At 42.9% G+C, this 27,747-nt stretch overlaps 1 protein-coding gene across 1 annotated transcript in view; it reads right to left on the bottom strand.

The window, feature by feature from the left end:
* Positions 1-2,780: 2,780 nt before the first annotated feature.
* Positions 2,781-27,747, bottom strand: part of CCKAR (cholecystokinin A receptor) — a 125,464-nt gene continuing 100,497 nt past the window's right edge. The window contains exons 4-5 of the mRNA XM_082267979.1: positions 9,047-9,165; positions 2,781-3,587 (exon numbers count right to left, since the gene is read on the bottom strand). Coding sequence (XP_082124105.1) covers positions 3,046-3,587; positions 9,047-9,165 — 661 coding nt within the window. The 3' untranslated portion in view covers positions 2,781-3,045. The remainder of the gene's footprint in view (positions 3,588-9,046; positions 9,166-27,747) is intronic.

The following is a 27,747-nucleotide window of genomic DNA, read 5'->3' as shown; positions in this document are numbered from 1 at the left end:
CCCTATGTTACCTAAACCTCCCCTCATACAATTTTCTGCAGGGCCAGCCTTTCTCTTCTTGCTTGGCGGGAGCAGTGGTGGTTTTTCTTACCTGACTGAGTGGTCCTCAGGTTATGATTAGTACTGTGAGCCCAGGCCATCTGATGACTCCACCCGGTAGGCAGGTTTATGACAGCATAGGCCAACGGGAAGCGGGTTGAATGACACTGCCCATCATTCACCTAGAAGATTGGCAACATCTGGTGGCAGAAAGAAAGACTGCAGTGGACAGTTCTGGATAGTTCAGCTTTAATTGTGCTAATATTAAAGTCAACATGATAAAATAAGACTACTTGTTCCTAATATTTTATTATGTATTTTATCACGTTGATTAAATAACAGACTTTTTTTGGATTTTTTGTTATATTTAAACCTTGTGAATATATTATCAATTTTTATGAACACTATTTATAAAAAGATAGATATTTATCTGCTTAAAAGTATGTAAAAATTAGATACTTACATTGAAAGAATGCTTTTGTTATTTACAATGTTATTATTTAGTATGGCCCACTCCTGATTTTTTTATCCTTGTCTTGTTGCATTGGTAAACTTTTAGTTTTCATGAAGGGGACACGGATTCCTGAAACGCAGTGGCTCACCTTATGCTTCAGTTTAGACTGGTGCCATGATTGCTGCTCCAGGTTTCCTGTTTCAGGGTCACTCCCTTCTCTTGCAGCCTCCTATGGAGTCACCCTTGTAGGCGGAGACTAGAGCTGTGTCTCCCTACACTGTGTGCATCAATAGGAACACACAGAGCCATACCTTAGCCTGGCAAGGCACTCTCTTGCCCCTCCTTCCTTCCACCCTTCCTTCTCCTAATTAGCAGATTGTCTGGAAACAGTCCACTGTGAAGACTGGAACATTTATGGAAGCAGTACTGAGAGAGCAGTAATAGACAGCAAGGAAAGTTGTAAACTGCAAGTGCTGGGGTAAATATCTTAACAAATAGTTTACCAGGAAATATATATATTTTTTTGTGTTAAGCTAAACAACGCTAAGGGTTTAAAACTACTTTAAATAGCTCACTGAACACAGCTTACCCACAAGGCAGTGACAATGTAGGTCTATCGTGACTGCCTTCTGTCCCCATAAAATAAAAGTCAATTGCAAAGGACTCAATGGTGGTGTTTTCACTCCTTACAAACATAGTTATACAGGCTCAGTCACACCTGCCTTCTACCATTTTAAATAGTTTTTATTTAACCCCTTCCCACCTGGCCTATTGTAATATTATGGCCAGGCAGGAGCCCTATTATCCTGGTAGGATGTCATATGATGTCCTCCCAGGATCGCACCAGAATTACTGTACCCGGACCATGAGATTGCTGTGGCCAATCACATGACAATTGTACACAATGGCTTTTGTTTCATGTACTATTTGTACTTTGTATTCAGTACTATTGTGATGAGCTCTGTGATTGGTCACAGTGGTCACATAGTACAGACAGGGCAAATCACAGCCCATCTGTACCATATGATTAGCTGTGGACAATCACAGCTAATCAAAGAATAAACACTGAATTAATAGTTTTAATCCAGAGAAAAATGGTTGCTTATAACTGTAAAATTTACAGTTATAAGCAATCATAGTGTGTAAAAACAAATCCTGATCATCACCCCCCCCCCCCCCCCCAGAGTAGTACAGTGTTACTGTGGTAACACTGTATTGCTCTGGTCACTGTATTTAAAAAAAAATGTAAAAAAAGAAAGAAAAGAAAGTAATATAAAATAAAAATAAAACTGAAAAAATAAAATGATATATATAAATATATATATATATATATATATATATATATATATATATATATATATCTATATATATATATATATATATATGTGTATTATACATACTGTCACCAGTCAGTGTCCCTGATCACCATCACACCAGTTATATGATGACGGCATATGGCACCAAATGAATGTAGCAGTGTGCATTTTGTCCTAAATTTTTGAAAAATGTATATATATATTTGCAAAATGTTATAACAGAAACAAAGTAAATTGTGTTTTTTTTTCAAAATTTTCAGTCTTTTTTTCATTTATTTAGCAAAAAATAAAATTAAAAAAAACCCCCCAGCAGTGAATAAATATCACTGAAAGAAAGCTCTATTTGTGTATTTGTGTGAAAAAAAAAAAAATGATAAAAATGTCATATGGGTTTAGTGTTGCATGATCGCACAATTTTCATTCTAAGTGTGACAGCGCTGAAAGCTGAAAATTGGCCTGGGCAGGAAGAGGTAAAACTGTCTGGTATTAAAGCAATAAAGTAAATTTTTCACATATATGGCTGTAAAAAAAAAAAAGAGACCATCCATCAGAATTAGTGAAAAGTCTGAAACCACCACACAACAGGTATGAGGACAGCACTTTGAAGTGTTCTAGCGGCTCGTATTAGAACACATTCAATAAAATATCTAACACCAAGAAATGAGAACTGTGAGCACCAAAAAGCTTATGCACCAAGTAATGAAAATTCAGGTTTTGAACAGTAAAGGAAAGAATAGGCAGTATGTGAGGCAAAAAAAAAAGGGGGCCAGTAAAAAAAGTGTAGTGGGGGGGGGGGGGGGGTCTCCCAACCTGGGATTCCCAATGTGGTGGATTTTTTAAGCATTTTTCTACATGTGTTTCCAGAGGTAGGGTAGGCATCTCTGTGCCTTTAAACATACAGTATGTTCAGCTTATATGTAGTGTGTTTTACGTACACCATCATTCGTCAAAAAAAAATGTGCTTGCTCCTAAATCCTCTAAGAATAAAGCGAGCAGGACATTTTTAAAATAAGCTGTGAAACATTTAGAACTTTGCTGTTGAAGACGATGATATAGAACAATCCAAGCACTTTAGGTGCAGTTTATGTAGCGTTCAAAAATTCCTAAAGTGCAGAGGGTGCAGTGGACCCCAAACTAGTAACTTAATCCACGGAACTGTGCAGTCTCTTCATATAGCAACACAATGGAACTATTTCTGAAGTCTTTAACATAGTCTGTATGGTGAGAGTTCATTTTTCATGTTGGAGCAGATGCAGTTGCAGAGATGCTGATGTTGGTGTAGGTGTACCTGGACAGCGAAGCCCCTGTGGTCCTTCCTTCTTCTTCTCCAACCCCCTGCACCATCCCTCTGCCTTGTACATTCCTGCCTGAGCAACAGGTAAAAGTAGCCAGAAACCCCAGGCGAAAACGCTTGTTCATGAAGCAGTAGATGATGGGGTTGACGCAAGCAGATGTGTAGGACAGCAGGTGAATAAAGGAAATCGGTGCTCCAGAAAGCAGAATTCCTGCAGTGGTAGTGTCAAAGGCTCTCCAGGCATTGACACTGAATACTGGTGTCCAACAAAGAAAAAATAATATTACAATCACAATCAACATCCGGATCACCCTCTTTTTGGCCATTAGGTTGGCAGCAGAGCTGTTGCTCCTCACTCTTTCAATCTTGGTGCTGTTGGGCACAGAAAGCTGGCGCATTTCGACTTTTTTCTTCCTTTTTGTTTTCTGTATATAGCAACCATCTCCATTCTCAAACTGATTACTGCTTATACTGCTTGTCCGTTCTGTTCAGACAAGGGAGAAAACAGAACAATTATTGTGAATAATGAAAATACACAGAGAAAATATATTCTTCTCAATATCCACAATCACAGACATCCGGGCATCTGTTTATATAGCAAAGTAACAATTTCTGCAACACAAACTCAATGAAAGTAATGAGCCTGATATTTAGTAAAGAGCAGCATGACCTACACACAACTTCAATATGATTCATAACTTTAATATGCTTTGGAAATACAGAAAACAAACTCTAAGCCTCATTGAATTCTTTTGCGATAAAAAGGACTTTCTTGTCTGTAAATGGACTGTGCATTCTGATAAAATTGAGAAACCATAAAAATCATACCAATATTATTTCTGTTAGTGTCGCTTTTATTCTTGTTAATATAATGGTCCATATAGCATGAACATTCTCGTTAAAGTAAACTTTTCCTTTCCCAAGCACGTAAACATAGCGACATCCTCATAATCAGCTATTTCAAATGAACTCTTCCTTTCAGCAAAGTTTGCAGCTTAAACAAACTACACAGAACTGTTATTGATAAAAAAAAGTTTGACTTTTTGAGAGAGGGGGATGGGGTAGATTGCGCTGCCTCTGTTGTTATGTCTAAACTGGGTCACTCAAATCAAGAACAGAAAAAAACTTCATATAGTGGTATTACCCAGTGCCATCTTAAGAGCATTATAGGCCCCAGGGCAATGCAGTGCACTGGGGCCCTACCTAAACAATCACCCACAAGAATAAAAATGCAAGTTATTGATTAGGCGATATTTATTGGTACAGCAGTGCCAGGCTAATGACAGCTTCCAAGTTCGGCAGCTGATTTCGGTGAACACACACGGACGGGAGTCAGACTCAACTGTCCTGTGTGTGCCTGTTCCCGTGGAGGTGGACAGGCATTCCTGCAGTTGTGGGCTACCCCTCCATGGCCCAATTTGCCTGACAGCAGCACAGGGCCATCAGGCATTGCTACCTGCTAAGTTCGGAATCGGGACTAATGCTTGGCTGGGGCTGGGTCACCGGGCAGGTGGGGCCCTCCCAGCAAGTGGGGCCCCCGGGCAACTGCCCAGCGTGCCCATTTAGTAAGATGGTCCTGGTATTACCTCTTAAATCATCATATTATATCTGATCAATATGCATGGACATAAAACAGTATAAGTGCCAAGATTGTAACAAAGTGCTATAATGTAGTGCAGAGATTGAAAATAAATAATTATAAATATAAAGTGCTCAGTGGGAGGTGTACTTATATCACATATTATCTGAGTGGGTGTACTATCATAAATAATCATATACATATAAAAAACGTGACGTGACACAAGGTGCAGTATAAAGTGGTCAAATAAATAAGCCGATTGGTGGAGTTCCCACTGGGGATAAATAAACGTAATTGAAGTGAAGTCACAAAAGAATAAAGTGACTGGTGCAACTTGACCCAATGTATATGCAACTGCTTGACCTATTGGGCAGCCAAAATTGATCAGTGATGGGTAGAAATGACTACTGAAAAGATAAGTGACTAGGATAATAATAAATTAATAAAAGTCCATAGAGTGATTAGTTGGTGTAAAGTCGAAAAAGTTGATTGGGTGAATCTTGAGTTGATCCAATCTGGATGTGCAGGTGAGGAAACAAGTGCTCCCCTCTCAGTAAAGCCCACACTCACCGGAGCTATGTACCCCTACAGGGGTAACCAGCGTGATGTAATTCAGGGGTAAAATCTGTCAGGCAGAGGCCCTGGTACCGGTCATCTGATTAGATCATCTCTCAGAGGTGTGTGGTATACTCAATGGTATCGGTATAGCATCAGATAACCTCGGCGTCCGATAATATATTTAAGGGAAGATCCGGACCATGTATAAGGAGAAGAGCCTAATATAGTTAAGTATTGCAATAAAATGTTTTCTTTATTTAGTAGAAACGGTACTCACATAACAGAGAAGGTAAACGAGCATGAATGGGATAGGGACCGCAACTTCCTCGTTAGCGGTGAACTCCCGGAACATGATGCGTTCCACCCACCGTATGTGCATTCCAACAGAAGCAGAAATGACGTGAGAGGGGAAATTACTGAGAGGGGAGCACTTGTTTCCTCACCTGCACATCCAGATTGGATCAACTCAAGATTCACCCAATCAACTTTTTGAGTTGAGTGACCCAGTTTAGACATAACAATAGAGGCAGCGCCATCTACCTCACCCCCTTTTTCATATACTACATATATCCCATTTAGGGCTATATTTTTGAGGCAGGCAGCAGCCTAATTCTAATCCTTAGGGCGGATTTCTTCACTTCTTAAGTTTGACTTTTTGTCAAAAGTCAGTAGCTAAGCCTCTATTCAGATCATCTGACCACTGGTATATAAAGAATATAAAGAAGCTGCTACAAGAAGGTAGAGGTATCCTTGATGTGGGGGCTGTATGGTTTCCACCTTCTCTATGATGAACCAAGATGGTGGCTCCCAACAGAAGAAAAAAAAAAAAGACTTGAGCAGAGTTTTTGTTCTCTGAGTTTGCACTGGTGAGTTGTTATATGCTGAATAATTTACATGTGGTAGCACATTCTATGAATATTGGGAAAGAAAATTGCTACTTTAAAAAAGAACTAGATGCAATACTTTTATTTCATTTTGCTTTGAGTAAGGGAGGGTTATCGCCCCTATCAGTTTTTGGGTTTTTTCTTTTTTGCCCTTTGGGGAGCTTTCTCTTCCTGTCCTATAGCCAAAAAAGGGAGTGAGAGAAAATCCCTCCTAAGTGAGGGAATTCTGGTTGGAATATTTCCCATTTTTTCTTGTTCTGGTGACAACCCCAAATTTGTGATTTTCCACTGTGATGACAATAAACATGACAAATGGAGAAAGTGAATCTCCCTAACGGGACACAGACAGCAATAATTAAAAACCTGACAGGTGTTCAAAATGTCCCCCACCCTATCCGAATCTAAAAGAAAAGTTGTGCCTTTTGTTATTATTTAAACATACGTACATGTTACAGGTCTGTCAATGGTCTTTAGTGTTCTCTAGCACTGCCCCAGCATTTGACATATTATCTACACTAGAACACTGTAGATTTGGTTATGTTTGTGATGCGGTCAGCGGTTAGGGGCTGTAAATTAGGGCCACAGAACAAGTCATAGGTGTTTCTCTTCTGTGTGATTTCTGCGATTTTATGACATACATTAACCATGCTAAGGCATGATTGCAGGAAAGAAATTTGCCTGATTTTCCCATCAACACAGACAGTGTTGAAAGGGGAATCCCTCCTGCCGATCAATTGTCTTTTCCCGGCGGGGGCGGGCGGGGGAAGACGTTTTTGCCCCAGGAGAGAAGACAGTAATTATCACTAGCGGCTATATATATTCCAATAATCTGAAGAAAATTTGGCAGGCTGGTTGTAGCCAAGTTGATCGATCAATTAACTTGGTACATTTAGCCTGTTCATTATTGGTTCTAATCTTGTTTTTTTCCTGCAGAACCGGCCGAGATTCGAACCATGGATGGCCGGCCTAAAGCCTCATACATATTACTAGCTGTGCAAAACCATTACACACAGCTGGTAAGTTTAACATGTTTGTTATTAAAAAAAAAAAAAAATTAGCTTTACTAGTGAGAAAAGTGTCAGCGGGAAGTAAAAGTGCTTATATAAAAAAAAATAAAAGGCTGCCCTTATGAACATAACATTTCAAACTATACACAAAGCTGTTTTTGAAAAGAGGGGGGATGTGAGGTAAATGGCGCTGCCTCAATATGTATTACAAGGTCATATAAGCCAAAGCTCTATACAGTTATCAAAAATTCAATAAAGGTACTGATATCTCAGCACATCATCACATTGCATATAATGGGTAAATGTAAGCATTAATATATATAAAGTGCCAAAAAGTCCAATAAGTGCTGATAAGCAATAATAGGTAATGCAAATAAATATAAAAAGTGACACAATGAGGTGGTACCCTCACTCAAGGGTATAGAGTGTACTGCAATAAATGGTATTCAAACGAGTATAGAAAAATGTGCAATTAAAGGTAGTAAGATTAAATGCTAAATAAATAGGTAAAATCATTCAACGGTGGATAAATGATCATTAGTAAGTAGTGAGGTAGTATAAAAAATTACCGTAATTATTAGCAAAATAATTGGTAAAGGGATCAAGTGTATATGCTGATGCATAAAAGATTGAGACAATCAAACCTAATGGTGGTAGGTATAAATATCCGCTATAATAAATAGGTGATAAGGTGATTGAATAATTAATTAACAAAAGTCCATCGGGTGACTGTTAATATAAAGTCCCAAAAAAATAGGTGAATCTTGAGGTGATCCAAATCTGGCCGTGCAGGTGAGGAAACAAAGGTGCCCCCCTCTCAATAATGCCCGCACTCACCGGAGCTATGCACCCCTACAAGGGTAAAAAGCGTGGTATGTAATCAGGGGTTAGATCCCGTCATGTAAAAGGCCCTGGTCCCAGTGGCTCTGGTCATCCAGTTGGATCCTCACTCAAGGATATGGGGTGTACTGAATGGAATCGATATAGCATCAGGTAATGTATTAGGGGAAGATCCGGACCATATGCAGGAAGAAGAGCCTCACATAGTGAAGTATTGCAAAATAATTTACTTTATTTAATAAGAAAGGTACTCACATTAAGATGAAATAAACGAGCGTGGTAAAAACAAACAGGTGAGGGTTCTGCACATTGTGTCACTTTTTATATTTATTTGCAGTACCTATTATTGCTTATCAGCACTTATTGCACTTTTTGGCACTTTATATATATTAATGTTTACATTTACCCATTATATGAAATGTGATGATGTGCTGAGATATTAGTACCTTTATGCCTTGTTTTCACTGAGTGGTACGGTACGGTTCGGTTCAGTACGGTACGGTTCGGAACGGTACACATTGCGTTTCCACTGCCAATAGTAGCCTTTCATGAAAGGCGTGGTGTAGCAGGAAAGCTGTGATAGACGATTCTCTGTCAACCAATCAAAGTTCTGCAGAGTGTAGCTCCACCCTGTTGGTACGGTACTAATGTGCTTGGTACCCCAACGAAAGGGTACCAAAAAGTGGTACGGTACGGTTCGGAATTAGGGTGCCATTCATAATGGAAACGGCATAAATAGCGTACCGTACCGAACCGAACCGTACCAGAAAGCTCAGTGGAAACGAGCCATTATTGAATTTTTGATAACTGTATAGAGCTTTGGCTTATGTGACCTTGTAATACATATTTCTGGAGGCAGCGCCATTTACCTCACATCCCCCCTCTTTTCATACCACATATATCCCCTCAGGGTTATTTTTGGAGGTAGGCAGCAGCCATACTTTTATCCTTAGCACGGATTTTCCTTTTTTTTTCATACAAAGCTGTTTTTATTTTTTAAAATAAAGACAAATACAGTAAGAATATCTAGGTTATAGATCCTCTTTAATGCTTCTTAGAATATAGCAGTACATACCTTTCTTTTGATTCACCTCAAACTTGATTCCTCTGTACAGCTCCAATGATATAAGTGCATATGCTATAGTCATTACAATCCCAGGAAGAAGGAACAGAATTAACAAGAGGAAGATATACCTAGAAATCAAAAATAATATTCAGTTATTTGTACAGTGACTCTGGAATACCAACAGCATACAGAAAGGAGTATTTATAAGGCCTCATGCACACAGGGCATTTTTACAGCTGCTTTTAGGAGCGTCAGATGTTTTTTTTTTTTTGCAGCTTTAAAAGGCCCCTCCATGTTTTTCTATGGCCTCATGCACACACAGGCTTTTAGGAGCTGTAAGTGGCATAGACGTTTTTAAGCTGTAAAAGAAAACTCAGGGCCAGTGAGTTCAGGAGCAGCAGCATTAAGCTGTAAAAACACCTGACGCTGCTAAAGGCTGCATACAGTGCTAGGCCACGTCAGACATGTTTAGACTGTAGTAGTTGGATTGAAGGTTTGAATATAGAAGAAGGCAGAGAAAAGCTGCTAAACACTAACGCTGCTAAACATGGCTAAAACGTGCTTTACCGTCAATACAAAACGCTTCTAAAAGCACGTTTTTACAGCTGCTTTTTCCTGGCGTCAGAACTGGCTTTGCAGCTCGTTTTTTTCTAACACCCTGTGTGCATGGGGCCTTAGAAGAAATAAAATAGAGGTGTTCATAGTAACTTGTCAAAATGGATACATGTCCCTTTTTGTCTGACCACCTATAGATCACAAAGTGACAGCCGTCCCCTTCTACTCCATTTCAGCAGGGGATCGGTTCACAAACATACTGGACACAGCCTGTGTGAAAGGAACCATTTATTTCTAAGGCCTGGTTCACACCTATGCAGCTTTCAGTTTGCATACTCCAGGTGCATTTTGCGTTTTTCAATACATGTTTTTGATCCATTGAAGTCCATGGAACCGAAAACCAGAAAAAAGTCTCTGGCCCGTTCCATAAAATGCACAGATGTGAACGCGACCCATAGGAAACCATGTTAAATGGACTGTAGTGGACTGCAAAACCAGGCCTAAGTCACTATCTTGAAACAAGAATAGACTTTCTTTCACTTCTAATTTTCTGCAGGCTTATTCTGGTTCTGTAATTAAAAAGCAGTCCCCATATGCCTATATTGACAGGTGTACTTTACCTGTCAGATGCCTTAAAACTTAAATGAACTTTCAGGTTAAGGTGGAATTGAACCTTTAATGGTGGGGTGAACTCTTGACACTAAGTATATATAGCATACTTACATATTATGTCACATCTACAGTACATCCTATTGTGGCCTCCTCTGGTGATGATGGGTCCAGGGTCTTATCACTGCTGTGTCCCCTGCCGCTGTTTCATCCAGGTCATGCTACAATCCTCTTCGGTCATTGGGTGGTCACTGATGAATTAACTCTTGTGCATGCTAGACCAATGCAGGAGTTACCTTGTCTCTGTCACCTGACTCTATTCTCAGCATGAAAAGTCTAGTGAGAGCAGCACACTCTATGGGGAAAGCCCAATTCAATAGGAAGATCCACTCACAGGTGACCAGGCTCAGAGTGTCCATTCACACCAGAACAGGATATGCAGAAAGATGGAGCCAGCAACACTGTAATTCGTATGTGTATTTATTGACTACATAAGTTAAAGAAGCTGACGCGTTTCAATAAGAGCTTTAGTATGCTACGACCAAGACTCTCACCGAAACGCGCAAGCTTCTTATGAAGTCAATAAATACGCATACAGTTTACAGTGTTGACGGCTCCATCTTTCTGCATATTCTATTCTCAGGATGCCTAGGATAATGTACAGTGCATTGCACCAGGTTATCCAGTTTTCACAGAAAGGAAATATCACCAGGGTAGGAGAAAATGTTTTTTTGTTTGTTGGACTTTAGCTACACCATAGATCAGCTAAAGTAGGGAAGCAGTGGCTTATCTGCAGAGATCCAACAATGCTTTGTCAGATATACATGGCTGCAATCAGCAAATCCCATGCTTCTTGCTTATTGGAAAATTCTAGCTTTGATTCAGCAGGGTGCATGTCAGAGCTCTGCAAAGAGACTGCTGGTTCCTCTGTGTAGCATGCTGGCAGGGGACAGGCTTTTCTATTTAGGCAGTGGCTGCTTTCTAAAGGAAATGAACTGCAAAACTTTACATGCCTTTTGCTTTGATGCACCTGGCACATTTAAACAGACAGTTCATTTGGGCTTTAAATTGGAAAGATAAAGAAAAGTCCAGGAGTGGCGTATTCTGTATCTTATTGAGTAAGTCATGTTGGGGAGCCTGAAACTGACATCTGGAGACTGATTGTTTAATACGGGTAACACCCCTGTTTTACCCCCTGAGTACTAGACAGCTATTTGAGGACATCATCGGTACACTGTACAGCCCATTTACCTGGTTAGGTCTCCCCTGTTGTCAATTGTATTCAGACAGCCACAGCTCCAGAGGTTGCTAAAATACCTGAAGAGTGGAGAGTTACTGCATTTACTGTATATTACAGTATGCAGTTACTGTATAGGGATGATGGCCACTGACACTTAGGTACTAAGTGATGGGGAAACCTATATATCTACTGCATTTCATAGGATGTAGTCACTGTTTGGTCTCCACCCGAGTCAGGTGGTGCCAAAGGGCCAGCCACACCTTGAATTCTGGGATATTCAGAAGGAATCAAGAGACATTTGAGCTGCTTTGGCTTTTGAAGGTTTGTCCATACACCCGTATCCTGAAGATTATGGTGATAGCTCTCCTGTATTGGGGAAACACCCTTTATTAATGTCCCAGTGCAATGCATTCAAAGGACCGGGCTTGCAGTGGCGTAGCGTGGGGGGTGCTGGGGGGGCCAACCGCACCGGGCGCAAAATCTGGGGGGGCGCAGTGTCATGCTACCATTTAGGAGCCTGCTCAGCCATCCTGAACAAGCCCCTGCATGGACTGCAGGACTCGGGAGGCAGGAGGCTGATATTGAAGCCAGTACAGCTCCGGATGGAGGGCGGGACTTCAAGTTAACTCGCAGGTGATTGGTTGCTAGCAACCAATCACAAGCTGATTACCTGGAAAAGTTTTGCAGATCCCGTCCTCCTTCCAGAGCTGTCCTGCTTCTGATGTCAACTTCATGCTTGCTGCCATCCATGCGGAGCTGTCCACTCCACTGCTGTCTCCTCTGTGAGTAATGTGCATTGTGGAGGAAGCTGCGGGTGCTGTGAAGGTGGAACTGGGGACAGGAATCTTAAGATGGGGGATGGGGGGAGGACTGAGGACAAGCATCTTAAAATGGGGGATGGGGGGGGGCTGAGGACAGGAATCTGAAGATGAGGTAAAGCTGAGGACAGGAATGTAAGGGGGTTGTGGGGGTCAGGAATGTAAAGGGGTAGTCAGGGTCAGGAATGTAGAGGGGTTGTGGGGGTCAGGAATGTAAAGGGGTTGTGGTGGTCAGGAATGTTAAGGGGTTGTGGTGGTCAGGAATGTAAAGGGGTTGTGGTGGTCAGGAATGTAAAGGGGTTGTGGGGTACAGGAATGTAAATGGGTTGTGGGGGACAGGAATGTAAAGGGGTTGTGGGGGACAGGAATGTAAAGGGGTTGTGGGGGACAGGAATGTAAAGGGGTTGTGGGGGACAGGAATGTAAAGGGGTTGTGGGGGACAGGAATGTAAAGGGGTAGTGGGGGTCAGGAATGTAAAGGGGTTGTGGGGGAACAGGAGTGTAAAGGGGTAGTGGGGGTCAGGAATGTAAAGAGGTAGTGGGGGACAGGAATGTAAAGGGGTAGTGAGGGACAGGAATGTAGTGGGGGACAGGAATGTAAAGGGGTAGTGAGGGACAGGAATGTAAAGGAGTAGTGGGGGACAGGAATGTAAAGTGGTAGTGGGGGGTCAAGAATGTAAAGGGGTAGTGGGGGACAGGAATGTAAAGGGGTACTGGGGATGAGGACAGGAATGTAAAAGGGTGGGGGGGTGAGGACAGGAATGTAAAGGGGTGGGGTGGGGGAGGTGAGGACAGGAATGTAAAGGCGGAAGGGAGGTGATATAAAGGGGGCTAAGGACGGGAATGCAGAGGGGGGTGAGGACAGAAATGTGAAGGAGGAGGGCATGATATAAAGGGGCATAAGGATAGGAATGTAAAGGGGGGGTGATGACAAGGATGTGAGGGGGGGGGGTTGCGATGTGCAGGGGGCTGAGAACACTGATGTAATGACAGGATTGTGATGTGAAGGATATGAGGCTAGCTTTATAACATTGCTACCTGTGTTCTGCTGCATGTAGGCAGCCCATTCATTTCATTTTGTGTAATTGTCAGTATAGTAATCAGGTAGGTTAGTGTAGGAATCAGGTAGGTCTCTGTAGTGGTCAGTGTAATTGTCAGGTAGGTCTGTGTAGTGGTCAGGTAGGTCAGTGTAGGTGTCAGTATTGAATTTTGGTAGGTCAGTGTAGTGATCAGGTTGGTTAGTGCAGGAATAAGGTAGGTCTCTGTAGTGGTCAGGTAGGTGTCAGTGTAGGAATAAGGTAGGTCTCTGTAGAGGTCAGTGTAGGTGTCAGTGTAGAGGTCTGTGTAGGGGGCGCAAATTACTTACCTTGCCCCGGGCGCTGACAACCCACGCTACGCCACTGCGGGCTTGTATTGCATCAAAAACTTCATGAAACTCTCAGAACTTCTGCACTCTGCTTGGGCACGTTAGCACTTTTTTTGCACACTGTACATGGACACTTCTGCACTCTACTTGGTCAGCACACAGCAGCTCAGAGGCTGGACTCTTGTTTTGTTGTATAGAGCCATTTAACCACATTAACTGTAATTATCTAAAATCTTTCATATATGGACAAATTATCACTGCGGGGCATTTGCCATTCAATGATCCATCTATGTTGTACACACAACAGCCAGAAAATATCCACTTACATACTGCGTGGCTTGGACAGCAGATGCAGTCATAAAATGACCACACCGGCCAATCAAAGTGATCATAATGCCACAGTTCCCTAATGTCCATACACTGATCTGATAGGTTCAGTTCCCAAATATGTCAGAAACAGACATTCTGGCCAGGGCTAATTTTAATCTGCATGAGTGGTATTAGGATTAGCCAAAAGAAGCATTAGAAAAAGGAAAGATATAATTTCTACTTCAGCCTACATTAGAGGATAAACTGAAGGATAGACATGTGCAGTTCGTTACGTTTCCAATTGAAATTCAGACACATTTTTTGATTTATGTAAATTCGGATGTATCTGAATTTCGGAATTACAATAGTAATGAATTTAAACGAATCCAAAATAACAAAATAAATATGCAGATGAAATTCAAATTCTAATTGTTTTCAAATTTCCGAAGAGAATAAAAATACAATAGAAAAATAAAGAAAAAATTAGAAAATAATATAATAGAAGAGAATAAAATAGAACATAAAAGAATAGAATATAATAGAGTAAAACAGAATACAAAATGAAAGAATAGAAAAAATAGAATAGAAAATAATGAGATAGAATAGGAAAAAGTAAAACAAAATAGAGTAGAAAATAAAGGACTAGAATAGAATAGAATAGAATAACATAGAAAGAATATACCCATCCTCTTAAGTCAGATTTCAAATAAAATGAATTTGAATACAATAGTAAAGAATTGAAAAAAGAACAGAATAGAATAAAATAGAATAGAATAGAAAAGAATAGAAAAAAAGAATAGAATAGAAATAATATAACCTTTTTCTGAAATTCGAATTTTGAATAGAATAGAAAAGAATACAATAGAATAGAAATGGATAGAAAATAAAATAGAATAGAATACAAAAAAAGAATAGAATAGAAAGAATATAACCATTTCCCAAAATTTGAAAAGAATAAATCAGAATTAGAATATAATTAAAAATAATAGATTGGAACAAAATAGTAAATAAAAGAACAGAATTGACTAGAATAGAAAATAATAGAATTGAATAGAAAGAATATACCAATATAACAGTTTTTAGAAATTCGAATAGAATAGACAATAATAGAATATAATAAAAAATAATAGAATATAATAAAAAATAAACAAATAGAATAGAAAAAACAATAGAATAGAATGGAACAGAAATAATATAACCATCTTCCAAAATTAGAATTCCGAATAGAATAAATTTGATTTTGAATGGAATTCAATTAATATGCACTTCGATTGGAATTTTAATGGAATTCAAATCAATTCAAATTTTTTTAAATCAGAAGTTTCAAATCGATTCGAGTTTGAATACACAAAGCGAATTACAAAAATGAAATTAAACTAATTTAACAAAACTAATTTATGTAAATAAGAAATCAAAATGAAACTAAACACATTTTTTTCGTTCTGCACATGTTTACTGAAGGATTTAGGACTAAAGAGATATTTGACAAATATAAAGCATACTTATGATGGCTGATGAGTACCTATTTGTATGTTAATCACCATGGGCACAATTACAGCGCCATCACACCCCCACTCTCAGACAGTGAGCTCAAACACTTGGGAGGGAATAGACAGCCGCCTGATATGGCATAAAATGTCACTACAGACAGACCACTGGCTTGGCTTGATCAGCCATGATGGGCACACAGCAACACTGCATTGTAATTACAGTGGAGGCTAGGCTCATTTAATAATAATTGTTGATAAAAATGTTTAATTTACCAGCATGGGGTAATTAATATAAATTAAAGTGTTACTAAACCCAGGAGCCTGCATTCACTATATCTGGTCTCCTACAGTACACAGAACATGGAAATGCAATTATTTTAGTAAATACCTTTTCTCATCAGCAGTATATAGCAGTCTTGTGACTTCTATCAGTGGCTGGCCAAGCACTGGTTAAACTGTGTAGGAGGAGTTTTCATGCTTCTCTGACTGTCCTATGAGGGACCCCTGACTCTCTGTCTGGACAGTGCTGATTGGCCCTGTGCTGATCACATGCACCCCCCACTCCCAAAAAAAAAATATATATAAATGAAAACCTCTCTAGCAATACATACCAAACTGAGCATGTGCAGAGTGCCTCCTAGGGCTCTGTACTAACAGGAGATGGATTGGGGACAGTGGAAGAAGGGGAGGATCAGAGAAGACAGGATCAAACATCCTTTTTACACAATGCAGAGGATTAACCCCTTAGCTTCCACAGTAAGTATAACAAGCATGCTTTACTGCATATACAGACTGACTTTACTGTTGTGGGTTTAGTAACACTTTAACTAATATAATGTATGCAGACACTATGTTACCAAAAGTATTAGGACGCCCGCCTTTACACGCACATGAGCTTTAATGGCATCACAGTCTTAGTCCGTAGGGTTCAATATTGAGTTGGCCCACCCTTTGCAGCTATAACAGCTTCAACTCTTCTGGGAAGACTGTCAACAAGGTTTAGGAGTGTGTCTATGAGAATGTTTGACCATTCTTCCAGAAGCGCATTTGTGAGGTCAGGCACTGATGTTGGAGAGAAGGCCTGGCTCGCAGTCTGCGCTCTATTTCATTCCAAAGGTGTTTTATTGGGTTGAGGTCAGGACTCTGTGCAGGCCAGTCCAGTTCCTCCACCCCAAACTCGCTCATCCATGTCTCTATAAACCTTGTGGACAGCTTTCCCAGAAGAGTTTAAGCTGTTATAGCTGCAAAGGGTGGGCAAACTCAGTATTGAACCCTACAGACTAAGACTGGGATGCGGTTAAAGTTCATCTGCGTGTAAAGGCAGGCGTCCCAATACTTTTGGTAATATAGTGTATATTTTAATGGGAGAATAGCATTTATGCGGAAATCAAAATATTTTTTTTTTATTTTGGACAGTGTAGGGAAGCTCTAGAGCAGGGGTGTCAATCAGCAAGGCCTGCATCAGCATTATAGTCGCCCTCAAAGGGCCGGTTGTATCTGTAAGACTAGATGTCCAAAGCACCACCCTAACTTACATCAGATGCCAAGAGCCCCCCCCACCATCAGAAGTCAAGGGTCCCACCACCCTTCCTTACATCACAGAAAAAATTGGTGTCACCACAGGATGACGCTGTGGACACTGAGGTAATTATGTGCTGCGTCCTATTTTAGATATCTATTGGAAAAAGTGGAGCTGAATAGACTTTGTTGGCACTGACAACCAGACAGTTAAGTCATAAAATAATATTTTATTTCGAAAATATTAAAAAACATATCAACATATGTGTACCACCACAAGTGCAAGACAGAAAAACAAATAAAATAAATCAAAAGACAGAATCTTAAAAGGCATATGTAACCTAATCTACTAGTTAAGATAACTGTAACCTCTCTAACCACCTTAATGGACAAAATATACTATCTGTAAAGCTGTTTAGAAAACAGAAGTATTAAACAGCCCTAGGGCTTTTCCTGGTATACAGGGTGAGAAGTTGGCATCGAATCCAACGGTGGTGGTGTTGGGAGGCTTGGTGTCTTAGTACTTTAATCCGGTCATAGGGCAAACTCTACATGTTTCGCGCGATGAGCGCTTCTTCAGGAGTTTATATGAAGGCTGTAACAGTTCAATTTAACAATATTAGTAGCACTATGTGCGGAAACCCTGTTTATTCGTTTTGTAGATACTGATGCCTGTGGTCGCGGGGCAGACACAAGGGCGAAAGTCCAAGAGCGTGCCACTAACACCCCAAAAGAAAGGGGGTGTATAGTGGAGGTGGGGGGATATTTAAAATATCAATTCTTAATCCCTTTAAGCACAAGGAATGTAAATGAGGTCACGATAAATATAAATCGATATTTGGATGCATAAGCGAAGTCAAAAGTGTTCGATATGAATATCAGTTGAGCAACTCTATATCTGCTCAATATGTGTGATGAATCAAGAGTATCACATGTGATTAAACAGCACATAAATACAATGCTTTTGAGCAGACATCCCCTACTGGCCAATAGGGCACAGAGTGAGCCTGTAGAGACTGCCCAAGTTTGCAAACCTGTATCACGGATACAAGGTGCATGAGGCCACGGCCGTTCCAGCCGGCGTTGTAACCGTGATACAGGTTTGCAAACTTGGGCAATCTCTACAGGCTCACTCTGTGCCCTATTGGCCAGTAAGGGATGTCTGCTCAAAAGTAGGGATGATCGAACATTGGATGTTCGATATTCGGCCGAATACCGAACTTTTTGCGGTAAAAGTTCGGTATTCGGCCACCAGAACCGCCCAAAATGCACTGGGACAGGAACTGGGCTTTAAAAGCCTGTGATTGGCCCAGAAACGTCTGCAAAAGCCAATGAGGGGGCAGGAGTCTCCTAGGAACGTGATTGGAGTGACTACGGGGACCAAAGGTCAATCAGGAGTGAATACGTCCCACACTATATAAGATAGCCCCGCCTAACTCCTAGCACAGTGATACAGAGCCTGTTGAAGAGAGTGGAAGCAGTTCTCTGACTCCTGCTTTGCTACACTACATTTTCTACATATCGAGTGGTTCTAAAGCTCCATATAGAAAAATTGTATTTAGCTTACAGCCAGTGTAGTTAGATACAGCGATTGTGCTGGCTTTTTGAGTTACAAAAAAAAAAAAAAAAAACTTAAGGGACAGTGTCAGTCTTCTGCTGTATGGAGCTTATTATTTAGTGCGAGGAAAGGGATATCTAGTGTAGTTAGGGAACTTTATACAACATTAGTTATATTTAATAATTGAGTTTCTGTAGGGAAAGTGAAAGTGTGAGGGTTCTGTTTAGTGAGCACGTTGCACAGTGCTGCTGTATCACAGCAGGTATACGTGCTTGCTGGGCAGCAAAATACAGTGACAACTTAACGCCTGTTGTTCAAAGCGTTAGGTCCACTGTACAAAAGCCTTTGCAACTGTGCGTGACACGCATCTGCTGTGCTGTATCCAGCGACAACTGTGGGTCGCATAGCAGTGTGCGTTTTTCACCGCACACAGTTGCCAACGCATCAGTGACAACTTAACGCCTGTTGTTCAAAGCGTTAGGTGCACTGTACAAAAGCCTTTGCTACTGTGCGTGACACATCTGCTGTGCTGTATCCAGCGACAACTGTGGGTCGCATAGCAGTGTGCGTTTTTCACCGCACACAGTTGCCAATGCATCAGTGACAACTTAACGCCTGTTGTTTAAAGCGTTAGGTCCACTGTGCAAAAGGCTTTGCTACTGTGCGTGACACATCTGCTGTGCTGTATCCAGCGACAACTGTGGGTCGCATAGCAGTGTGCGTTTTTCCCCGCACACAGTTGCCAACGCATCAGTGACAACTTAACGCCTGTTGTTCAAAGCTTTAGGTCCACTGTGCAAAAGGCTTTGCTACTGTGCGTGACACATCTGCTGTGCTGTATCCAGCGACAACTGTGGGTCGCATAGCAGTGTGCGTTTTTCACCGCACACAGTTGCCAACGCATCAGTGACAAATATGCCTGGTAGACCAAGAAAAGGCATACGTGGCCCTGCTGCGGAAAGGGGCATAGCTTCTAGGGTGTCTAGAGGCAGGGGTGGACGTGGTGGTCATTCCTCAGCCAGGCCACCATTTGGATTGTTCTCCGGCAGTGGCCAAGCTATACGTCCACAGTATGTACAGGAGGTGGTGGACTATATGACGAAACCCTCATCATCGGCATCATCTGCAACTACAGTGACCCAGGCAGAGAAAAGTGGTCAGTCTTCTGCAGTTGTCAGAACAAATACAGATGAGTCCATGTCCACCTCACGTCCTCCCTTAGACTCAACTTCAGACATGACAGAGGAGTCAGCTGAGCTGTTTGACCACAGTGTCGGCCATCTACTCCAGCCTGATGCTCAGTCCTTTATGGAGTCAGATGTTGGGTCTGAGTTTGAGGAGGAGGCAGACCAAGCAAGAGGGGAGAGCAGATGGCCCGCTCCATCTAAGGCCGCACCTGTTGTCTCCCGGGCCACTATACACACCTCATCTTGCTGGGCCTTTTTTGAGACATCCCATGCAGACAAAACAGTTGCGATCTGCAAGATTTGTAAGAAGGGTATAAAACGTGGCAAAAATGTCAACCACCTGGGTACAAGCTGCCTAAACAGGCATTTGACAACCAACCACTCGGCCCGTTGGCAGGAGCATTTAAAGAACCCACAAAAGGGCCAAAGATCGGTCAGTCTGCCTCCTAGTCCTCCTCGCGCTCCTCCTCATGCTCCACCTGCTCCACCTGCTCCACCTGCACATCAGTCTGTTCCTGGCCCTGCTATAGTCACTCGTCACCTGTTGGCAGCCTCCACTGACAGGGATGATGATATAGCAGGCAGTGTCGCATCTACCTCCAGCACACCACCAGCTGTAACATCTAGATGCCAAATTTCGATTCCACACATGCTGGAACGAAAAAAAATGTATACTCTCCGCCACCCACATGCCCAGCGTCTAAACAGTAGTTTGGCAAAACTACTGGCTCTGCAACTATTACCATTTAACCTGGTAGAGTCTGCTCCCTTCCGTGACTTCGCAAAATGTGCAGTTCCACAGTGGCAGGTGCCAAGTCGGCATTACTTTGCCCGTAAGGCCCTGCCATCCCTATACCAACTTGTGGAAGGCAATGTAGTGTCGTCCCTGGCCAAGTCAGTCAGCCGTAAGATACACTTGACGGCTGACACTTGGTCAAGCAAACATGGGCAGGGACGGTACATTTCTGTCACTGCTCACTGGGTGACACTGCTTTCCAGCGGAAGGGATTGTAGCCAGGGCTCGGTGCTGCAGCCAGTATTGCCCCCACGTCTGCAAACAGCTGGTGGTGTCGCTGATCCGGGTAGATCGATCACTTCTACCCCCTCCTGCTCCTCCTCCTCTACCTCCTCCATGCCCTCCTCTGCAGAATGGTCCTTTGAATATGATGAGGTACCACGTAAACGTTCAAAGGGCTATTCTATGTCTCAGGCCAAAAGGTGTCACGCAGTGCTGCAGCTTGTGTCTAGGGGACAGGCAGCACACTGCCCCTGAGATTCTTGGGGCTCTGCAGGCACAGGCCCAGAGGTGGTTGACACCACGCCAGCTGCAGCCAGGGATGGTGGTTACTGATAATGGGTCAAACCTCCTGGCCGCCCTTCGTCAGGGAGGGTTAACCCATGTGCCATGCCTGGCGCATGTCCTGAATCTCGTGGTACAGCGGTTTTTGAACTCGTACCCGGGAATGCAGGATGTGCTAAGGATGGCAAGAAGGGTGTGCAGTCACTTCAGGCGGTCGTACAGTGCCACTGTACGTTTGGCCGAAGTGCAGCGTGAGTTTCACCTGCCGTTACACCGCCTCATCTGTGACATGCCCACCCGCTGGAACTCCACCTTGGCTATGCTGCAGCGCCTGTACATGCAGCAGAGGGCCCTCAATGAATACCTATGCGAGTACGGCACCAGCACTGGCTCTGCGCGCCTGGGCTTCTTTTCACCACTGTAGTGGCTTTTGATTAAGGATGCATGCGCTGTCCTCTCACCATTTGAGGAGGCCACAAGGATGGTCAGCCGGGACAGCGCATGCATCAGTGACACCCTACCGGTACTGTTTTTGTTGGAGCACACTCTGCGTGGCATTATGGACAGGGCACTGGAGGCAGAGCAGCAGGAGGAAGAGGAGGACTTCCTTGCCTCTCAAGGCCCCCTTTATCCTGAGAATCCTGACCCCATTATGCCTAGCTCCCAGAGGCCTGAGCAGGATCCAGGGGTGGAAGAGGAGGAGGAGGAGGAGGACGATTCTGCGGGAACTTTTGCAGGGTTTGAGGAGGAGGAGGAGGAAGACATGTGGCAATCTGCAAGGCCTAGTTTGACTCCCTCGGGACACTTTGGAGTAGTGCGTGGCTGGGAGGAGGAGGAGCCCATTCAAGATAATGTCGTTTTGAGTGACCCCGAGGAGTCAGCTAGTTATGAGGCCATCGCTAATTTGTGACGCATGGTAAACATCATGCTCCAGAGCCTGCGAAAGGACCCCAGAATCAAGGCCATTAAACAGACTGACCACTATTGGTTAGCCACCCTACTTGACCACCGGTACAAGTCTAAAGTCTCTGAGCTTTTCCCATCCACCCAGAGAGTCCACAGGATCAAACCCCTTGAGGACAGTCTCAAGAGGATTCTGTTGAACACGTTCCCCGACTCCCATAGGGTGCAGGGGCGGGGACAACCTACCATGGATTCTACTGCTGGTCACGAGAGGAGCGTTGGAGAAGGCGTGCGGTTGACGGATGCCTTTCGGTCTTTTTTTAGTCCTCACCGCCCAGGCCTCTCAGCTGCCACATCGCATCGACAGCATCTGCATCACATGGTGGACGATTACGTCAGGGCACAAAGTGACACAGAGGGCTTTTCATGTGACGAAGCTGATCCACTGGCATACTGGGTCTTAAGATTAGACCACTGGCCAGAACTGGCCCAGTATTCCATGGAGTTGTTGGCCTGCCCTGCTTCCAGTGTCCTATCGGAACGGGCATTCAGCGCAGCAGGAGGATTCGTCACAGACCGTTTGACATTCATTAAAATGAATCAGTCGTGGATATCAAGCTTTGATGCACCTGATGCAGACCTTGTAGACTAGGCTATCGTTGTGATGTGGCTGCTGAGCCTCAGTTTAAGCCTGGACCATGGTGCCACCCTCAAACCCTCCTCTCATTCTCTTTACGTTCACAGAACCTCATTTTGGTTATAACAAAAACTACCATCTTTGCGCACCTGTTCCACAGGTGCACACCTTTACAATTTTTGGGCCTCCTTCAACACCAGCTCTTTGGGGTTAAGGTGGGGAGGCTATGCTAAAACAAAAACTACCATGTTTGCGAACCTGTTCCACAGGTGCACACCTTTACAATTTTTGGGCCTCCTTCAACACCAGCTCTTAGGGGTTACGGTGGGGAGGCTTCGCTAAACAAAAACTACCATGTTTGCAAACCTGTTCCACAGGTGCACACCTTTGCAATTTTTGGGCCTCCTTCAACACCAGCTCTTTGGGGTTAAGGTGGGGAGGCTATGCTAAACAAAAACTACCATGTTTGCGAACCTGTTCCACAGGTGGACACCTTCACAATTTTTGGGCCTCCTTCAACACCAGCTCTTTGGGGTTACGGTGGGGAGGCTACGCTAAACAAAAACTACCATGTTTGCGAACCTGTTCCACAGGTGCACACCTTTACAATTTTTGGGCCTCCTTCAACACCAGCTCTTTGGGGTTACGGTGGGGTGGCTACGCTAAACAAAAACTACCATGTTGTAACGCTCCTGCGTTTTTGTAGTAGGCTGGATTTGCAGCTGCAGAATCTCCACTCAGTAGTCATGTAGAGATGTATTGAATAACCAGATCCAACTCTCCAGACTCATCACTGTGGGCTTGTCAGCTTCAGCATACAGATATACACACTCAATAAGATGTTCCTGGAGTGATAGGATGTATATAACAGTATGAAGATGATGTGCTGAAGGGACAGGTGTGAACAGTGACAGAGATGGTAAGCACTTGATAGAAATGTTCAGGAGAGTATTAGATGGTATTTAGGTAGAATGCAGATAGGTTAGTAATCGAGTATGGTAACAGGTGGTAAGGACAGCAGATGACAAATACAGGATAGACTAACCCAGTGCAAGGATAGATGGTAGTAGACTCAAGAGCTAGCAATCTATGTAACAGTGCAGATGATAGAATTAGTATGCATAGATAGTAACAGTCCTTATGTGCAGAGGTAGATAGTGTAAGTAAGGTTATGGAGGATTCCCCTGTGGGGTACTTATCACTAGTAAAGTTAGTAGTTGCAGGGTCCAGTAGTAAGGGAGTGAGCCAGTAGCGAGATACAGGGATCGGTAGCGAGGTTCCGGTCTGTTCCGGTCTGTTTCCAAGTAAAAGGGAATAGCTGGAGGTTCCTGTAGCAAGGTAAGCTTGTAAGCATGTGGACACATGGCAGGTTGAACGAACGATGTGAGAGAGAACGCCGGCGGTTAAAATAGCCGCTCTGCGGCGCTCGGCGATGACGTCATCCGTCTTAAAGGTGTATGCGTACCACCTAATTAGAAAGGTGGGACGCATATTTGAAAGAAAAGTGGAAAATAAGGGTACCAGAGGTACCAGAACCGGAAGGCCTATAGTACTGGTTTTTCCGGGTATTTCGAGTGAAATCTTCGTATAAGCCTAGGTGCGTGAACATCAGTGGTATCCAACCAGGTGTCGTCTTGGGGTCCATAGTTCTTCCATCTTATGAGATACTGGAGTCTTCCTCTGTGGATACGAGAATCCAAAATCTCCTTAATCTCATATTCTTCTCCGCCTTCAACTTGTACTGGAGGTGGAGGCAAGATGGTAGGCCTTATTCCCTGATTAGGAACATGGGGTTTCAGTAGCGACACATGGAAGATGGGATGGATCTTGAGATCTGCTGGTAAGGTGAGCTGTACTGCAGCTTTTCCAATAAGTTTCTTAATTGGGAAGGGTCCCAGAAATAAAGGTCCAAGCTTTTTGCTAGGGATCTTTAATCTTAAATTTCTTGTTGATAGCCAAACGAGGTCCCCAATAGCATACTGAGGAGAAGGTCTTCTACGTAGGTCGTAGTACTTCTTTTGTTGGCTATGGGCGTGTGAGATAGTGGTATTAAGTAAACCCAGAGAGTCCTTTATTTGGGTAAGATAGTCTGAGGCTACTGGGTTACTTGATGGTAGGATGCGTGGTGGAAGAAGTGTGGGATGAAACCCATAGTTCAAGTAGAACGGACTTTGCTTAGTAGTACTGTGGGTTGCGTTGTTATAAGCAAATTCCGCCAGAGGGAGAAGGTCCACCCAATCATCCTGTAGGTATGATGTGTAGCAACGCAGATATTGTTCTATACACTGGTTGACTCTTTCAGTCTGTCCGTTGGTCTGAGGGTGGTAGGGAGAAGTGAGCTTTCGCTCAATCCGTAATATTTGACAAAGAGCTTGCCAAAATTTAGAGATGAACTGTGAACCATCCATCTAAATAGCCATCCAGTCCGGCGCTCAGTGATGACAGCATCAGTCTTAAAGGTGTATGCGCACCTTACCAAAAGAGAATGGTGGGGCGCATACACTTATGAAAGAGTAATTAGGGTACCCAAAGGTACCAGAACATTACAGTACCCCTCCCTTAAGGCCGGCTCCTGAAGGCCCCTGGAGCTGGTTTGTCTGGGTACTTCGCATGAAAATTGCGAATGAATCTAGAGGCATGTATGTCAGAGGTGTTTAGCCAGGTGTCGTCGTGGGGCCCATAGTTCTTCCATCGAACCAAGTACTGAAGTCTTCCTCTGTGGATACGAGAATCCAGAATCTCTTTTATCTCATATTCTTCTCCACCTTCAACTTGTACAGGAGGAGGAGATGGGATAGTAGGCCTTATTCCTTGGTCAGGAACATGGGGCTTCAGTAGCGGCACATGGAAAATGGGATGTATTTTGAGGTCTATTGGCAATGTAAGCTGTACTGCAGCTTTTCCAATACATTTCTTGATTGGGAAAGGTCCCAAGAAAAGAGGTCCAAGCTTTTTGCTAGGGATTTTCAGTCTTAAATTTTTTGTTGAGAGCCCAACGAGGTCCCCGATAGCGTACTGAGGAGAAGGTCTTCTGTGAAGATCATAGTACTTCTTTTGTTGACTATGAGCGTGTGCAATGGTAGTATTAAGCAAACCCAGAGAGTCCTTTATTTGGGTAAGATAGTCTGAAGCTACTGGGTTATTTGAAGGAAGGATGCGTGGTGGAAGAATAGAGGGATGAAACCCATAGTTCAAGTAGAACGGACTCTGCTTGGTCGTACTGTGGGTTGCGTTGTTGGGAGAGTATTGCTCCTACTGCCATGTTTGACGCATCTACTTCCAGAATGTATTGGAGGGATGGGTCTGGATGGCGTAGTATGGGAGCAGAAGTAAACCTTGTCTTTAACAGGTGAAAAGCTTTATTTGCTTCATCTGACCATTTGAATGGTTTTTTAATGCTAGTGAGCTGTGTGAGGGGTCTCACAATGGCAGAGAAGTTTCTAATGAACTTCCTGTAGAAATTCGAAAATCCAAGGAATCGCTGTAGCGCCTTGCGTGTGGTTGGTGTAGGCCAATCCTGAATGCAGGATATCTTACTCATGTCCATCTCGATTCCTGTTTTGGATATGATGTAGCCTAGAAACAGTACCTCTTCTTTATGAAACAAGCATTTTTTCAGTTTCACATAAAGGTTGTGTGCAAGCAATCTCGATAATACTAGTCTTACATGTCTTATGTGTTCAGACAGGGATCGTGAATATATAAGTATATCGTCCAGATATACCACAACACAGACATCTAGTAAGTCTCTGAAAATATCGTTTACAAATCGTTGAAAAACTGCAGGGGCGTTGCATAGCCCGAATGGCATTACAAGATATTCGAACAATCCGTATCTGGTTCTGAATGCAGTCTTCCACTCGTGTCCATCACGGATTTGAATGAGATTGTATGCTCCTTTCAGGTCCAATTTTGAAAAATAGGTAGCTCCACGCACCTGCTCAATGAGCTCAGGGATAAGCGGTAGAGGATAGCGATCTTTTATTGTAATAGCATTCAATTGCCTATAGTCGATGATAGGCCTAAACTTGAGTCCTTATTGCGGACAAAAAAGATTCCTGCTGCTGTGGAAGAAGTGGAAGGTCTAATAAAACCTTTTTCCAAATTCTCATCCAAATAGTCTTTGAGATGGGAAAGTTCATCCTGTGAAAGAGGATAAACATGACCGAACGGCAATTTGCTATTTGGGAGTAGATCAATGCTACAATCATAGTCTCGATGGGGAGGTAGTGCTTGAGCATTTTTCTCAAGAAAAACCTCAGAGAGATCCTGATAACATAGTGGTGCAATCTCATCTGTCACCACAGACAGGATCTTCCCGAAAGACGGGAGGTTACACGTACCCTCGCAATAGCAAGAGAGGAAGGTCAGGGTCCGTTCCTTCCAATCTATGGTTGGTTGATGTGTGTGCAACCAGGGAAGTCCCAAAACAATAGGAAAGTGGGGTGAAGGTATTAGATCGAAGGTAGTGGTCTCCATATGAGACCCGTTAGTAGTGACTAGGAGTGCCTGTGTCTGATCAGTGATCGGACCAGAGGATAAAGGAACACCGTTAATAAGACTCACTGAGACAGGTTTAAGTTTAGAAATAATAGGAACTTTATTTAAAGCAGCAAAACGTATGTCAATATAATTTCCACAAGATCCTGTGTCAATCATGGCCTTAGTAGTAATCCTGTTCTGGTCCCACTGTAATGTTAAGCAAACAGAAAGATAAGGGTTAGTGATTGAAGTTGTCAATCCCCCTAGGAGGACATGTGAACACTCACCCTTCTTTTTGTAGACTAGGGGACAGACATTTATCTTGTGATCCGGGGATGCACAGTACAAGCAGAGATTACCAGATTGTCTTCTGGCTCTTTCCATAATTGATAGAGGTGGGCGTATGGTTCCTACCTTCATAGGAACGGGGTCAACGGCCGAAATCCGAGAAGAACTGGATAATGGCATTCCCATTTTCTCAGCCTTTCTTTCTCGTAGTCTTCTATCTATGGTGATACTGAGTTGTATCAATGCATCCAGGGTTTTTGGCAGATCCGCTCGGGCGAGCTCGTCTTTAACGGCCTCTGATAGGCCAAGCCTAAATTGGGTTTTCAGAGATGCATCATTCCATTCTGAATCAAGGGTCCATCTCTTGAATTCTGCGACAAAGTCTTCTACAGGTCTCCCACCTTGTTTCAAGGATCTTAATTGAAGATCGGCAGTACTCTGCCTATTGGGA

The sequence above is a fragment of the Pelophylax lessonae genome, assembly GCF_965119305.1.
Source record: "Pelophylax lessonae genome assembly, chromosome: 1".
NCBI lineage: Eukaryota > Metazoa > Chordata > Amphibia > Anura > Ranidae > Pelophylax > Pelophylax lessonae.
This window is presented reverse-complemented; position numbering and strand designations above follow the sequence as displayed.